A 16666-nucleotide genomic window follows, 5' to 3' on the forward strand; every position below is an offset into this window, starting at 1 on the left:
CTTTTCCAGGCTAAAGAGCCCCATGGCTCTCAGCCATGGTCTGTTTTCCTGACCTCTGATCATGCGCAGGTCTCTTCTCTGGACTCTCTCAAGCTTCTCCACATCCTTTTTGAATTGTGGAGCCCAAAACTGGACGCAGTACTCCAGCTGCGGCCTCACCAAGGCCGAGTACAAGGGGAGAATGACGTCCCAGGATTTGCTTGAGAAGCATCTATGGATGCAAGCCAGCGTTTTGGTCACTTCACTAGCTGCAGCATCACATTGCAGGCTCATGCTGATCTTGTGGTCAATGATGGCCCCCAAGTCTCTTTCTTCCGTAGTGCTAGCCAGTGTAGCTGTATGTCTTTAGCTGTATGTCTGTTGGGAACTTATGAAAATGTTCCCCTTTACCTTTGTAAAGTGCTGTGTTCCAGGGGATGAAAACTTTGTCCTGTTGCAATCAGTGAGAGTTTTTCCACTGAGTTCAATGGGCAAGGACTTCACTTCTCTCTGACATCCATGAAATCCTCTTCTGTGGCTGAAGACCCCTCCAGTGGCTGCAAGCTAGAAGGTCCCCAGATGTCAGCCTCATTTTTCGCTCACTAAACTTCCTGTGTTGTTGATACCTGTGTACACACCAGAGAGCCAACAGTTGCCTCCAGACCTGCTGCAGGAGGATGGGGTAATTTATGAGTCCTACCCGCTTCCATCCCAAAGAACGCATCCCAAAGAGCTGTCTCTCTAAACCAGTGATTCTCAGCCAGGGTGCAAACACCTACAAAGGGTTCACAAAATAAACCCAAGAGGGTGCATCCAAGAGCCCATCCCCTGCCCATCTCCCAGCCCAGCAATGGCTGCTCCGCCTGCCCCAGCTCCCAGCACTTGGGGAAAAAAAGCCCCGGCTCAGCAGGTGCTGCCAGGCAGTGGGCGATCCGCCACCACTTTCCACCCTCCCACGGGTACCCTGCACAGGCCAGCTCCAGCCCTTTAAAGAATAAAAACCTGAAGAAACCCCGGGACTCACTGCTCTGCCCAGCGGGGGTGATCCCTGCTGCCACCACCACATGGGGGGCTGTGCCTGCATGAAGTCCCGAAGCTGCACCAGGAGCGGTGAGTCCCAAGGCTTTTCTCAGCTATTTTTTTTTAAAGAGCCAAAGCCCTGGCAGGAGGGGCAGCCATGGGGGAGCAGAGGTCGAGGGGGATCATGCAGAGCCCCCCATGCAGCATGGGGCAGTAGGGGGCAGAGGGGATCTCCCCCCACCCAGCAGCACCTGATGAGCACTGGGGCTTTTTTTTTTAAGTACGGAGCTGGGGCAGGCAAGGGCAGCCATGAGAGGGCTGGGGAAGCAGGGGAGGGTCAGGAGAGCTGGCAGGGGACTGCCCGAATCATCAAAGCTCTCCGAATCTTGCCGAAGATTGGGAAAGCGTTGAATTGAATTGGACCCTTTAATTGGTCCCCTGATTCTATTCGGATTCAGAGACTCGGTCACCGAATCAGGCCAAATTTCCTCTGAATCAAATCACCACTTGAAGCTTCACACAGCCCTAGCGCCACCCTGCTTTTTTTCAGTGTAGGTTTTTTTGACCCCAGAAACTGCTAGGATCAAAAAAGACCCTGCGCTGCAAGGTAGCTGTGTGGAGAATGCCTGCATGTGCAGTGTGTGGGGCTGCAGATAGGTCTGCAGTGCCACATGCCACATGTCCACACTCATCTGGACACAGCCAGAGACTTTAAATAGGAATCCATGATGTCAAAGCCATTCTGACCCGTTGTGGGGTTTGGAGGTCTTTGAAATAAAAGGACTGCTTTAGTACTTTTCCATAGTCAAAAACTGGGTGAAAGCTAAGAACTGGCATTTTCTGAGGAGTGCCTTGAGTCTAAAACAATCTGAAAACCACTGATCTAAGCCTTCCCCAAATCCTCCAGCCTTCCTTCCACATTATACTACCCTCAGGGTGGACAGGAATGGATTTCACTGAGAAAAGGCAGCTCACACCCAACATGCCAGCTGGCGCTGTCAAATCAAGAGCCCTGTGGTGGCGGGGTACACCTTCAGGGGCCAGAAGTGCCAGGAGCAGACCCTGATGCTTCCAGAGGAGAACAGGGACCCTGACACCACAGAAAACTTACCTAGGAGGCAGACTGGGGTGGAGAAAGAGCTGTGCGAGCTGGTGTTGCATTGGCTCTTCAAGCAGCTGTCGATTAAGCTGGGCGGTGGCCAGCTGAGTACTTCAGTTGAGGCCACTGCCACAGGAGATTCAAAAACACCGCTGGAAGCCGGATGCAGGGGGGAAGCCAGCTGGCAAGATGCCAGGCCAGCTTAGACCTGGGACACCAGCATGAACAAGCCCTCCGACTCTGCCCCACGGTGAACAGGCAAGAGCAGCAGTCAGAAGCCGGCTGGGACATTGTAAACCTCGGTCCTGGAGCACGAGAGACTCGCGGCCAGTGATTCTCCATAGGAGACATGACCAGCCATATCCACCCCAGCCCTGAAGCACTCATCTGAGGCCCCAGGGCTGGCGCACGGATTGGGGTGGACCCAAGAGGAAGAGAGATGGGCGGGCTGAATTCCCAAGCCTGTGCCCTATCCATATCCGAGGAGGCAGAGGCCCCATATGTGATCCTATGGCAGATGGGCCATAGGTGATCCTCCCCCTCTATGCGGCACTGGTCAGGCCGCAGCTGGAGTACTGCATCCAGTTCTGGGAGCCACACTTTAAGAGGGATGTGGACAGCATCGAGAGGGTCCAGAGGAGGGCCACTCGTATGATCAAGGGACAGCAGGGTAGGTCCTATGAGGAAAGGTTGCGGGACCTGAACCTGTTCAGCCTCCAAAAGAGAAGGCTGAGGGGGGATCTTGTGGCCTGTTATAAACTGGTTAGGGGGGGATCAGCAGGCACTGGGGGAGTCCCTGTTCCCCCGAGCGCCGCAAGGAGTGGCCAGGAACAACGGTCACAAGCTGGCGGAGGGAAGGTTTAAGTTGGACATCAGGAGGTGCTACTTCACGGTCAGGGTGGCTAGGGTCTGGAACCAGCTTCCAAGTGAGGTGGTGCAGGCTCCCACCCTGGGGATTTTTAAGAGGAGGTTGGATGACCACCTTACTGGGGTCGTTTGACCCCAGTGCTCTTTCCTGCCATGGCAGGGGGTCGGACTAGATAATCTGCACAGGTCCCTTCCGACCCTAGAAACTATGAAACTATGAAACTATAGCCCAGAGTTGGTGGGACACCACAAAGATCCACATGGTTGGCAAGTGGATGAGGTGTAGGGGAGGCAGAGCCCCAAGGACAACCACAGCAAACCCAAAAGTATCCCCATCTTCGGGTCAGGGGGAAGGAACACCACTGAACCCCTCCTTTTACAATTCCATCAAGTTGTGGCAGGCGAGTCGGGGACCCAGACCACGGAGCAGGAGCGTACTCATAAGCGCCAGCCGGGGGTGCCACAAGCCCTAAAAGGAATTTATTTGACCATTAAATAGGTAGACCCCAAGTAGCAGTGATACGCACCAATCCCACATCACCAAATGCTTCCACGTTAATCTTCAGGGACTAGCTCTAAGAAAGTTGGCTCTCTGTGGTTCACTCCATCTTCCCCCTCTCAACTGAGTGTGCTGACCACAGTTTGTAATATGGGAATCTTTCCCCATGTGCAGCCCCATCATTTCAATTCACAGAGGCTGCTAAACAGCCATCAGATGGCAACCAGTTCTAGGTTGTCCCCAAATACAGACTTTGCCTTGATTGGATCCCTTGCCTTAGAGCAGTAGTTCCCAAACTTTTCCTCAGCATGACCCCATTTCATCAGCATAGCCCTTCACTCCCAACCTACAGCCCCACCCCCACAACCCCATCCACTGATGTTGTAACCCCATTTGGGGTCATGATGACCCACAGTTTGGGAACCGCTGCCTTAGAGTTAAGAGACTATGTACTGCCAGCTTCCCAGCTCCTTCTGCCCGTGGCACACTGGAACTGAACTGGAAATCCCTCCATAGTGGACTCCCAGTCCTGTGCTCCAGAGACACCACAAAACAGAAATCAGGAATCAAGAGTTAAAACAGAATGGAGGAAAACTAAATGCCAGCTACTGATCCTCCCAGTAAATTCCCAGTGGGTACTAATGTAATGGCGCTACATAATTCCCTTTCCCCCATCACTGGTCAGCTGCTATTCCTTATTCAGCTGTTATTGTTTTGTTCCCTATGTGTGTCTTTATCTATATAAAAGCAAGATATTTGGAATAAACTCATTTCCTCTCTGATTGCTTTATAAGGGCAGATGTCTTTGGTTCTCAACTTCTTCACATTGTCAGAACCAGCCTTCCCACTGGGCAGACCCACGGATGTCCTGACAGTGTTCCACGGTCTGTCATCACTGAATCCCCACAAGTTCTGTTATTGGAGGGGCGTAGACCATCAGTTCCTCATAGTTGTGCAGAAAAAGCCTGAATCTGGACATGTAGGTGTCTTCATTATATGACAGCTTCTTCTTCTTCAGGTACTGAGAGACTATGGGCTTTACCTAAAAAGGGAAGGAAGCATTAGAATGGCAGGGTCAGTTCTAATGACAATGACTTTGACTTTTATAGGACATTCAATCCAGGACACTCTTTACATCCTTGTTAAAACTATGCTCATAAGAATCATCCCACTGCTGCTGAAATCCAGCCAGCCCTCAGGGGAAAGCCACTTAACAATACAGACCCTTTGGTCATAATAGCATGGTGCCTTCAGTCAGACAATCAAGATATATCTGACTCAAGAAGTAAGAGGAGTTTGCACTGGCAACATATATTAACAGTCACTGGAACCGGGACAGACCCACTGAGGCAAACACCTTTCTCTTGCAATAAGGGTCAGATGGTAACAAGCACTCCCTGTTGTGATCTTACGTGTCCTCTGTAAAGAAAGGATCGCCAACAATCCTCCTTCACATCATTACTGGGTGGCCATGTGGCATTGACTACAAGGGAAAAATGCCACCTACTGAATTAGCAGCACCAACCTTTATTGCTCCAAAGGGGTTTTGGGGGAGCAGCCAAGGCAGGCCTTATTTATCTTGTGAGAGCTGATAAAAATCACAGTAACACTGGGTCTTTTACTGTTTATTTGACAGTATAGTAAGTGTACCTAAAATAAGTAAATGGTGTCAAGAAAATTCTGTGTAGGGATGCGCCTGGACTGCAAACAGGAATCCATATCTCAGCTTTCCCATAGTTTGGATCTAGGCCTTCAACTGAGTGGTTGCATGAACCCAATAGAGAGCAACTATGATGGTAGTTGGAATTGTTCACTTGTTAGTTGCACAGTCAGAAGCTTTCCCATGAGGACAGGTAGGGAGCTTGCTAAAGAGATCTTAGAAGCTGTTCCAGTAATGAATCAAGTATCAAGAACAGGGGAGAAGAGACAAAGGAAGAGAAGGTTGGATACAGCATGGGGAGTGGGAAGTGAAATGGGGGCAGTGATACCAGTCATGATAGACTGTTCTGCAAATGGGATGGGAAGGAGCCTAAACTTAAGAGGAGAACAAGGCAATGCCAAGGGACTAAGGCCAGATCTGCAAGAGAAGGAAAGAGTGACATTTCCATTTGGATCAAATTGGAAGGCAGGGGAGATGCAAGCTTGTCTCATCACCTCAACGCTTCCCTTTTCTCACGCTCATGAGGACTTCCTTGCTATCCACGCATAAGTATCCACTCTCGTGCAACCTCTTACCTTCAGGCACATGTTGTCCGAGAGGTGTGGGAAGAGGTGATGCTCCACGTGGCAGCTGATGAGCGAGTGCCCAAAAGACCAATCCAGCAAGATGTTCCGGGGCAGGTTCAGAACACCAAGGCTCATCAGGTGAATCCGTCTGGGCTTCTTATCCACTGCGAACATGGGGAGGCCAATGTGCTAAAAGACAAAACATGAGGAGGCTGGCATCTGCTTCTAGGGCAGGCAAGCAGGGGGAAGGGACACAGCTTTGTGAGGGCAAGGCAGATACATCTGTGTCAAGCAAAGGCCGAAGAGTGGTGGTTTCTCCATTTCCTCCTTCTTTTTCTGTTCATGACTTTGCAAATCCCTAACTGTGTGGGGATGAGAAAGCTGGCAGGTATGGAAGCATGCACACACTGCTCTCTCCACTTTCTCCCAGAGTCCTCCCTGCAAAGAAGCAGCTTCTGTTGTACCTACCAAACTTGACTGCCGCTCAGTTAGCCCAGAGCAAACAAACTGAATTCAGAGAAGTTACTCTGCATCAACACGATTCAAATCTAGCCATTCATATTCATTTCATCCAATGCCTGGCAAGACTGATCTACCAGTGACCTCCCAGCTTGCAGGAACCACCCGCCCCCCGTGGTGATGGGATCATGCCATTCTCCCCCAAACACCCCTTTACTGAAGTTAATATTGCCTTCTTAGATGAAAAGGAGCCAATGATCTCATTTCTATCAGCACGCACTTGGAGAAATGTCATCAACGTCAACAGAGTTGTTCCATTTCTATAGCACTGTCCCGAGATGAGAGTCTAGCCCTTCTACGCTTCTCCCTTCTTCAAGCTGCATTTTGTATCTAATCAGGTTTAAAATTAGTGCAAACAAAATCAAGAGACACTGGTCTGAAACTGGTAGAGCTGCCACTTGCCAAAGTCAAAGCAAGACATCTTTAACTGATACAAGCAGGCTTTGCTTTGCCTCCAGGAACCTTGGGATATGCTGAACCTGAGATGTCTACCTGGAAGATGTTAACGTGGAGAAAAGGATGGGCCAGGAGTGACCGTGTCATTAACATGCAGAGGAGGGGGGACCACACTGACTGGAACCCGGAGACATTGAGCAGGAGCCAGTAATGGGAGTAGAGACCCAGAAACATGCAGCAGACTGTCCGGAGAGCTGTTGCCAACTTGACATTCCTCAGTAAATCTACAAAAGGAAGAACATTGGCACGTGGGACAGCAGCAGGGGCAGATCCGGGGCGGGGGTCCTGCTTCACCCAGAGGCTAAAACCAACTGCCTGGCCATGGCAGAAGCATTTCTAGTCCGGCAGTGATGAGGGAGTCACTTGACTTCATGGCTTGTTATCATCTACCTGATCCCTTCTATACTCTTCATTCCGTGGGTGTTAATGACCCTCTCCTCCTTTTAATGGTCTTGATTTTCCACCAATCTTGATGTTTCACAGCCCGGAGAGGTGGTGGAACCTCCATCCTTGGAGTTTTTTTAAGACCTGGCTAGACAGAGCTTTGCTTGGGATGATCTAGTTGGGGACAACCCTGCTCTGAGCAAGGGGTTGGACTAGACCTCCTGAGGTCCCTTCCAACCCTCATTTTCTACAATTCTGTGATTCAATCAAGCTATCTTGTCTACTAGCTGCTCCTGGTAATGAAGCTCCTATTTCACAGCCCTGCAGATTGTTTTTAATTCATTCCCATGAAGTTTTGTTATGTTTTGGCTTCCATCTCAAACTGAGTAATGCAGCCCTAGGCCCCTAGCATATTAGTAAAGTGTCTGGTTTATTTTTAACTTGTGAAAATGTGGTGTTTTATATATGATGATGCACCTCACCATCTGCACCCCCTCTTCAAAATTCTAGATCTGCCCATGGACAGCAGTCTACCCTTCCCCATATCTGCACAACAAAAGGCAGGCTTCCTATGGGCATCCAGATCCCAACCTCAGGAGAGGTGCTGTGCAGTCACTACATACAAACTCCAGGTGCAGCCCTTCCCCTCTCCACTTCCTACACCTTAGGTTTCCTGGCTTTCAGAACAGTTTTGCACAGTGCTATCTAGGACACAGCGTGGTGTAGATTTGTTTCTCCTTTAAACCTCATTTGTTTTCTATTTAAGATCCTGTTTCATCAGTCAAGTTCTGAGGTTTTCAAAAAGTTTCATCAGTTTCTGCCCAGCTCCTTCCTATGCCCACCTGCTATGTCTTGTCCTAACTCTTTGGGATAAAGACTGCATTTGTGCAGATCCTAGTGCAGGCACCTAACTGGAACCCCCATTAAAAAGAAAAAAATCAACTTTAACTACATTTTGGGGTCTGTCCAGGCAATTGTAATAAAGAAATAAATAATCCTCTGCAGTTATTACCCAAGCAGCAGGAAATGAAAAACTCAGAGGAAAACAACATACCAAGTGCTACTAGAGGGGTTAAAATAGGGATGGCTATGGGTGCAATGAACATGTAGACATATCGGTTCAAGAAAGGAAGCTTCCAGCTGCTGGAGTCGCCCAGGCCAATAACATTAGTGTATGCATGGTGGATTTTCACGTGGTTGTAGATTCCCTGTTCAACTGTAAAAGCTGAACAGACCTGGAAGAGAAATCAGACGAAAGTAAGTGCTCCACAGCTGACATGCACAGATCAGAACAAGGCCGATACAAAGCACTGGGTCTGGAAAGATGACATTGTTACAGGGATTCATGCTCAAGGCTTTGTTACTGGTGTGCACCTGGAGAAGAGGTCTTGCAAACCAGGCATGCAGTCATGGCAAGTAATACATATGCCTTCAATGTTCCTGAAGATGCATGATGCCAGCATGGCAGCTAATTTCCCAAGTTATACAAGGACATGTGCTTCATAGCTGAGGACAGCACTATGCTCCAAGATCATGCACCTTGATAAAACCACTCCAGTTCTGCAAAGAAATATGCACTTATTTTTAGAAACAAACTTTGTCAAAAATCCTGAATCCAAGCAACCCGCAAATGGGGACAAAATTCAGAGTCCTACTTTGCACTCTATGTTGAATTGAATGTTTGGATTACTGCTACCTTACTGTATTTGGCCAGAACTATCTCAAATGAAACGTATTTTTTGGACCCTGAAAAGTAACCCTTGGTTTTTGGACCTGAAAGACTTCAGGTAGCAATGCTCCGAGGGAAAAAAAACCTTTTCCGAGGGCCTCCATCAGATGTTTTCCAATGCCAAGTTAGAATTTTTATATGGCTGTAATAAAAATCAGAAAAGAGCAAATCATAAAGAGCAATGCATCACCTTAACAACAGGCTGTTGATTAGGTGGTTCATTCCAACCAGTGAATAGAAAAAGTGGACTTCTACAGCACATTGAAATGTGCTTCAAGTCAGAGATCCCAATCTTAAAATCATGCCTCTTTTTGTACTATTCTATCCCCTTAACTTATGCTATGCTACCTGTTTAGGAATATACATCAGTATAATAAAAGAAACAGAAAAAATGCCAACTTGGACTTACAGCCGCAATGAAGGGAAAAAGCCATGCTTTACATAAATTAGTTTGTGACTACCTTTGTTTGTTTGGAGGGCTTTATTTTTTTTATATAAAGGGCACTTCTAATTATTTCTCATCTTTCTCCAACTCTTAAAGCCATACACTTCTTTCTCTGATTTCAGGTCAAGATCTCCTTTTCAGCCTAACTCTCAAACTTGTGATCTACAGAAAATTTCACTTAAACTTAAAACTTATCTAAACCTAAGCTTCTCTTAATGCTTCTTAAACTACCTTGGGCAACAAGATGCAGAATTCAGTCTCCCAGCCCACTCCACTAAGTGATCCCATCTAAGTCTGGCTGTTCTGAATGTATGAATTGTCACATGAAAACTCCTGCTAAGATCTGCAGCCCATGCCCGCTGAGATTAGAAAGATATTTTGTCATCATTTTCCAACACGGACTTGAATTTGATATATGACTTGGATGTCTTAATAATGTATTTTACTAGATCTGTATTCACATAATAGTTCATGGCTGCAGGTCTGCAGCAACATCAGAAATGGAGCTCAAACCCTCCTGCTTCAGAAGCACAGGCCCTGCTATCAATCAATCAATCCATTGGTTGAAATGTGTAGGTTTTTGGACTAAAGCTGTCTCTCCAAACTCCCCATGATGCAGACTTGTGTGTAAGGTCATCATGGTACTCTCAGTTGTCATAGACTCATAGGAAAGTAAGGCTGGAAGGGACCTCATGAGGCCGTCTAGTCCAACCCCCTGCTGAAGGTAGGATCGTATCGGACTAAACCATCCCAGCCAAACGTGTCTAACCTGCTCTTGGAAATCCCACAATTTCTCTACCTAGCCTGTTCCAATGCTTGACCGTCCCCATCATCATCAACTTCCTCTTTAGTTCAACCTAAAATCTTCTCTGCTCGAGCTTGAGGCCATAGCTCCTAGTCCAGTCCCCTACCGCCACACAGAAAAGCCTATCTCCATCCACACTCTAATCGTAGGGTGATCATATGTCCTGGATTGCCCAGGACAGTCCTAGATTTTGGAGGCTGTCTCAACATCCCAGACATTGAAGAAAAATGAAGCAGAAGTCCCAGATTGGCAGGAACCCGCCTGCACGTTCAACTCCTGAGTCAGGAGCCAGGCACTTATGGGAGGGTTCACATCAATCCAGCACTTTTGCTTCAATTTGCTCCAGAGAGCCCAGGCAATCATCTGGGGCCCCTGGCACTGTGCCCCCAGGCATCCCCCACCCCCCGTTGCAGACTCTTTTACCCATCCCAGACTTTCCTCAAATTATTATGAGCACCCTATCTAATTGACTTTCAGGAGAACAAGTAACGTGGATTGCCGTCACTTCCTTTGGCATTCCCACCACAGAGAAGACCTTCCTCCTTTTGGCTGCTGCCATGTTGCAACATGCTGGGGCAGTGATTTGGGCCCGCTGGCCAAATTCCAATCTCAGCTATGTCAGTGTGACTCACTTCAGAATCCAGTGCTAAGAAATGCCACTCTTAGCTTTCAAATACCTGGCAAAACTGCGTCTGCTCCAGTTTCCATTCCTCTGCCAAAGAACATTTCCTTCTCCGCCTACCATCTATCCCCGTCTCCATGTGTGTACAAACACATGCATGCAGCCTCCCCCATGCGAGAACATAACACAGTATCAGCAGCATCTCACAGTCATACCGAATCATAATTGTAGCACCACCACACCACTGTGTTTCTCCTGCTAGATTTTCTAGATCTGAGAGCCTGCCACAGGGCGTAACGTGACAACGTATTCTCACCCACACCCCGTAGCTTGTGGTCACATACCTCAATGAAGAATATGGCCCAAACTTTTCCCCAAGTCTTGGACTCCATCAAGGCATTGTGGCTGGCCAAGTGGGTTGCTTTCACCGCTACTGTATGGTGCGCTATGCCGAGGATGAAGATGCCCAACAGGAAAGGCAAGGTGTTGTCTGAACGCAGGCATAAAAACCCTAGGGACAGAAAGGGACACCTTGGAACCATTTCACCTTCTAGCCAGGTGTGAGCAGCCCGCTATAACGGCCAGTGCCCCATCAGCCTTCGTGCTCCTGTATATTGCACACATCATGGGCTCCACAACTCCTCTACTCCACCCTCGGCACTCCCATCTCTGCCACCCCGCAACCCCTCTTATTTCAGGGACTTGGTGGAATCCACCCCGTCTCCCTCCCTCACACCCAGCATCCGTGTGATGCTCATACCCCCCTCCCTACATACCAGAAGTCTCCATTCTTCCTCCTCCTGCCAAGGGCTGTGTGAGGACCTTTCGCATCATGGCCATCCTGCCCCTTCATCCATGAGGACCTGGGTGCTTCCACTTCGCTCCCAAGTCTTCTTATTGCCCCTAGTCCCCACATCTACCCTTCTCCATTGTCCACTCTACCCCAGACCAGGGCCTCCCATAACCCCACCGGGGTTCTGTGTGGACCCCATCCCTTGCGCATCCATACCAGGGGTACCGGGCCACCGCTGTCCTCTCTTCCCTGCTCCTCCTATCATTCTTTTTCCCCTCCCTCACCAGGACAATACCCAGAGTGACTATTATGCTGGGATTTTTAGTGGTTACCATCAACCTGTCCTTTGAGCTCTATAAGCCCAGAGGGGGTCGAAGCTACCAGCTCTGCTAACCAAAGGAAGGGGCCTCCATGTTTCTCCCTTCTGGTCTTCTCACTTTCCTGAAACTTAGTAGGGATTGGCCCAAGGATGCCTAGAATCAATTGAATGTGGGACCCCAAACATACTGCACTGCATGCCCCTTCTTCCTCCTTGTGAACAATTCCTCTCTTTGCAGGTGAAGATCAAAGCTCTTCTCACTGTCAAACACTCCAGAAATCCACCCCTGCCTGTGCTTAGCTCTCTGTATCCCAAGGACACTTCTCCCCTGGGGGCCTCTTCCCCTTTTTACCTACTCTCAACCCCATGCCTTCCTTCATGACTCCCAGGATGCCCAGACCAACACCATGGGATGATTGATGACACCATTTTCCTGCTGTCCTTGTAGGTGTTTGTGCAGGCCCAGGCCCCAAGGATAAGTCTACAAGGCTCACAGCAATGCCAGACAGAGACACCGGAGCAAGCTCTGCATGTGCTAGCTACCAAGCTGGAAGCAGGACAGTGTGTGCAAATGCAGCCAGATGGTTTCTAATTTGAGAGCACGTGCAGGCAGCTAGCTTGGGGATCTCTGCATAGAACTGTGTACTTCACAGCCAAAAAATGTGCTGCACAACAGGGAGGCACTGGTTCCAAGAACCTAATTGATTTCTCACTCAGGCAAACTCCCACTAAAGGAAGGCAATGGGAGACTGCCTACGTGAGGATTAAGCAGGCCTTCTCTAGGAGGCCAAATCCTTATCCAGGTGTTCCCCAGTCCATAGGCAAAACACCCACTGAGCTTCATCCCGATTTGTATGGAGTATGTAACTAACACACCCCAATGAGGGTAATGGGTTTTCCAAGGGCTCAGTCCCTCCCAGGAGTTGGCCAACAGGAATTCTGCCTGACTAGGGACTTCTAGACTGGACAGGCACAGGAAAAGCAACATGTCCAACCCCCTCCCACTCCAGTGCCCATCAACCCCGGAGGACAGGAAACAGTGCTTCCAGGGGGACATGTCACACTACTGACTCCAGGAAGATAAACTGGACCGTGGTGTTCAGAGACATTGTCAGGAGGAGGTTGTTGCTTTCCTAATTCCGTCCTTGGGCAATGTTGCAATGCACTGCAAGCCTCCAAACTGGTCTGGGAAGTCAGAGAGGCAGCACAAGGAGCAGAAGCAGACAAAGCGCTGGGCAGTCTCAGGATGGGTGGAGACCCACCAGCCATAGGACACTGCGGCCCCTATGCTTGCCAGAGGCAGTCTCTTGTACTCCTCACTTTGGCCCCAAACAAATAACGTGCTGCCACGCTGCCAAGTTGTAAAATGGGACCTGGGTGGGCAATGCTTGCACATCCCAGGAAACAGCTGCGAGCCCAGCTCTGTTTGCAGTTAATACCTCTCATTATCATATTTATAAGCATGCCCCCAGTCGCTCCTCTGAATGTCATAATGAACCTTGCCCCTTGGAGCCGAGCTGCCTGCCCCGCCTTAGAAATCTCCCTGGTACAGACAGTGCTTGCATTGACCAGCAGTTCAGTCAGAGACACCCGAAGCACTGCAAAGGCAGCAGCCTTGGCTTCCCCTGGACCTCAGCTCTTCTGCCTTGCTAACAGAGATGCATAGGCACAGCCACAATAGAGATGCATAGACTTTCAAGTGGAAGCATGTTCCATTGTGAAATGTTTTAATCAGCTGTAATTATCCCCATGGAACATATAGAGAGCTGGGATGAGATTTCATTTGAAAAGTTACACAGTTTGCATAGCCAGGAACTAAACCCAAATGTTTTGAGTCTCATGCCTATGGCTTACCCTCTAAATCGGTGATTCACAAGATTAACTCCTTGAGCCTGAGCCGATCCTAGGCACAGAGGCTGAACTCAGCTCAGTCCTATCCATTCTTTTATTCCCACCCCGCTGCTTGGGATCCCAGCCCTTTCTGCTTTATCTGGGATCACCCTAGCAGTCGGACTTGATCTCCAAAACCCATCCCCAGTGGCTCAGCTATGTTGCCTGCAGGGCGTTGTGCTCACATAGTCCAGGACCCTGATGCCATCCTCTCCCCTGAGGGGGGCGGAGAAGGGCTCTGGGACACTGGCCATCACAGAGGATATAGAGTAGGCGCTGGAGAAGCGTTCCCCCACACACGATAGGTGGTGTGAAAGGGTCTGCTATTGCCCAGCTAGTGCAAAGGGAGTCGTCACCCTTGTGAAGGGGACTTGAGGGCCCTACCCCACCAGCTCTGCTCCCCACACCCCAGGGTTTACATGAACCCTCACAGTGGGCACCCCGTTGTCGCTGGTACCTGCAGGAAGGATGAGGAGGCTGAGGGCAATGATGCAGTTGTCTACGCCGTATCTCTCCCACCAGGTGCTGCTCTTCACCACCTTGTGCACCAGCTCCGAGAGCTCCCCCATCAGGGCTTCCTCATTCCTCCCCTCCTCGGAGGGCTCGGGGTCCCCCTTGGTAGCTCTCCAAAAGGCCCTCGGTATCGCTTCTCCTGAGGCAACATTTCCATCAGCGTCCAGGACTGTAGGCCCTGGGTCTTGTCCCTTGGGCATCTCCTCCTGCTCCGGGGGCCCCTGGCTCCCGGTTCCATTCAGCAGCTGTTTCCCTGGCTCTGCCGCCTCCAGGGTTGACATGTCCCCTTGCCCCAGTTGCTCACCTTTCTCCAGGGCACAGCTCTCCTCTCCCAGGAGTTCCTGCTGCTCCACTTGGTGGCTCGGGGGAGGACCTTTCTGCAGCTGCTCTAGCCCAGCAGCTCCTGCCCCGTCTGGCATCTTCCTCTCCTGACTCCTTTGGTGCAGCACCATGCCCTCCATCGGTAGCTCCTGCTACGGCTCCATCTCCCTGCAGAGCACAGGACAGCGCTGAGTGGTGCAGGGTCCCGGGTGCCTTTGCAGTCAGGTGACAAAGGCAGCTGCCCCAAGAAGAGAAACAGCAGAGAAATGCAGCTGGCCTTGGCAGCGGTGCCCGCGCACAAGCAGAAAAACGCCTGCAGCCTCTGAGCTCAAACTGCTTAGCTCAATCGATGAGAAGTTGGCGCTGGTCCCATCTCTAGACTCAGCCCCTTTTTTGCCCTCACATCCTCTCCCTGGATCTGCCTCCTCCACTCCCTTCCAGCTGCTGCCATGCACTCTGCCTGTCAGGCAGGACAGCCTATGCGACAGGCTCCCACAAGCGCTGCCGTTCTCGCCACGGCCGAAGGACACGAGAAGGGCAGAGATGTAAAAATAAGTAACTGCTCCTGTAGAGAAGCAAAGAGCTGTGCTGACAAGCAGCGAGAGGGAGAGGCAGAGGGAGACAGGGCAGCAGGGCGTACTTGTACGCATGCCAAGAGCTGCTAGTTAGAAGGGACTGTACCTACACTACAGCGGGCTATTTACCACATTCCCACCCCATGCCACTCCCAAAAGCACCTTAGCCCCAAGGGATTTGGGGGCTTATCTTTATCCTTCTTTGCCAACATCCTGACATGTAGGCAGCTGATTTGGGCTGGGAAGACAGGATCAAGGAAGAGAAACATTATTCTAAATGAACCAGTATTTGGGAATTTTTACGTCGGCGTGTGGCTCATGGGGAAGGAAAGAAGGAATGATGCGGGGCAGGGTGGTAAGAGACGGAGAGCTGCGGAGACAGGCAGGGGGAATGGTAAAGGTGCAGAAATGCATTTGGTGGAAATTATGGAGAGGCGCAGGCCGCGTATCTAGGACAGAGGATATAGTTTCATTTATTCCTGAGGGAAAATGCAACAGTAAAAGCTAACAGGGGGAGGGGTGCCTGTCTGAAGCTCAATAGTCTTTAGCAAGCAGGCAAACAAAAGCAAAGAGTTGGGAAAAGGGGCCAAGTAGGCAAGGGGGCATGTGGCCGCAGGAGCAGGCACCAGGAATCACAAGCAGTGCACATGCTCTTGCTTCCTTCTCCTCGCTTGCACTGGCCTGTTCTGCAAGTTGAGAGGGTCGAAGCAGTGGGGTTTTGCCTCCCTGCAAAGGGGTCTCTGTAGCAGGGAACCCCTGCCCCTGTCACTAGCCCGGCCTGACAAGATAGGAAAGCCAGGGCCAGGAAGGGCTACAAGAAACAGCAGCCCAGGTGGACTGAGCCAGGGACTGAGAAGGCCAGGTGGCTAATGAAGCAATTAGCTACACCCTTGTCCTGGGGTGCAGAAGACCCAGGCACACGGACAGAAGGAGGCTGGGCTTGAGGGTTTTAAGTTCAGTCTCTGACCATGCACCGGGGGTAGCCCCTGCGTGCAGCAAGAAGAGGAGCTCCCTGGAGCAAGGGGTTGCTGGAGGTGGACAGGCACCCGAGTTTTTGTTCTGTTTGAACTTGACACTGGAGGACCGGGTTGTGGCTTCAGGGGTGGAGGGGACCACAAACGGTGCCTTGGTGGCACTCCCCTGCTATTCGTGCCAGAAGCTAGCCCTAAGCTAGAGGGGAGGAGACTGGCACGGTGAGACTGGACCCGAGCAGGGGCTCCTGCCAAGGCAGGGCTGATCCCCAGGAGTTGAAGTCTTAAACAGTAGCTAGACTAAGGCTGCAGGGGCTCCCCAGAGGAAAAGGGGGCCACAGCCGTGACAGCTGAGACCCCGACAAGTGTCTATGGGAGCACTCCCATAAAGGGACAGCACCTGAGGGACAGCACAGGCCCCAGGTGCGGGGGCTGCTGGCCTGCCTGGGCAGGCAAGGTGACCAGTGAATTTACTCCTGGCTCAAGGATTGCCTTCCTGAACAACAAACAGAATAACACTGAAGGCATAGCTGGTGAGAGGGGACCTGGGGGGGAGAGCTGGAAAGTGGGTTGGACCGTGGGGAAGGACCAGGTGCCGGGGCACCAGCCCCCCCCCCCCCCCCCCCCCCCCCCC

At 50.6% G+C, this 16666-nt stretch overlaps 1 protein-coding gene across 3 annotated transcripts in view; it reads right to left on the bottom strand.

Annotated features, from left to right (window-relative positions):
* Positions 1-3868: 3868 nt before the first annotated feature.
* FADS6 (fatty acid desaturase 6) overlaps positions 3869-16666 on the bottom strand; it is a 15172-nt gene continuing 2374 nt past the window's right edge. Inside the window, exons 1-7 of one of the 3 annotated variants that reach the window (XM_019517911.1) lie at positions 14470-15121; positions 14110-14304; positions 10995-11161; positions 8104-8284; positions 6702-6889; positions 5700-5879; positions 3869-4506 (exon numbers count right to left, since the gene is read on the bottom strand). In XM_019517911.1, the coding sequence (XP_019373456.1) occupies positions 4357-4506; positions 5700-5879; positions 6702-6889; positions 8104-8284; positions 10995-11161; positions 14110-14304; positions 14470-14626 (1218 nt within the window). In that variant the 5' untranslated portion in view covers positions 14627-15121 and the 3' untranslated portion in view covers positions 3869-4356. Of the gene's footprint in view, positions 4507-5699; positions 5880-6701; positions 6890-8103; positions 8285-10994; positions 11162-14109; positions 15122-16666 lie in introns of those variants that run through there. The other 2 variants (XM_019517902.1, XM_019517894.1) reach the window with 2 other exon arrangements.

This window comes from Gavialis gangeticus, unplaced genomic scaffold (assembly GCF_001723915.1).
Source record: "Gavialis gangeticus isolate Ggan-Ray unplaced genomic scaffold, GavGan_comp1, whole genome shotgun sequence".
In the NCBI taxonomy this organism is placed as follows: Eukaryota; Metazoa; Chordata; order Crocodylia; family Gavialidae; genus Gavialis; species Gavialis gangeticus.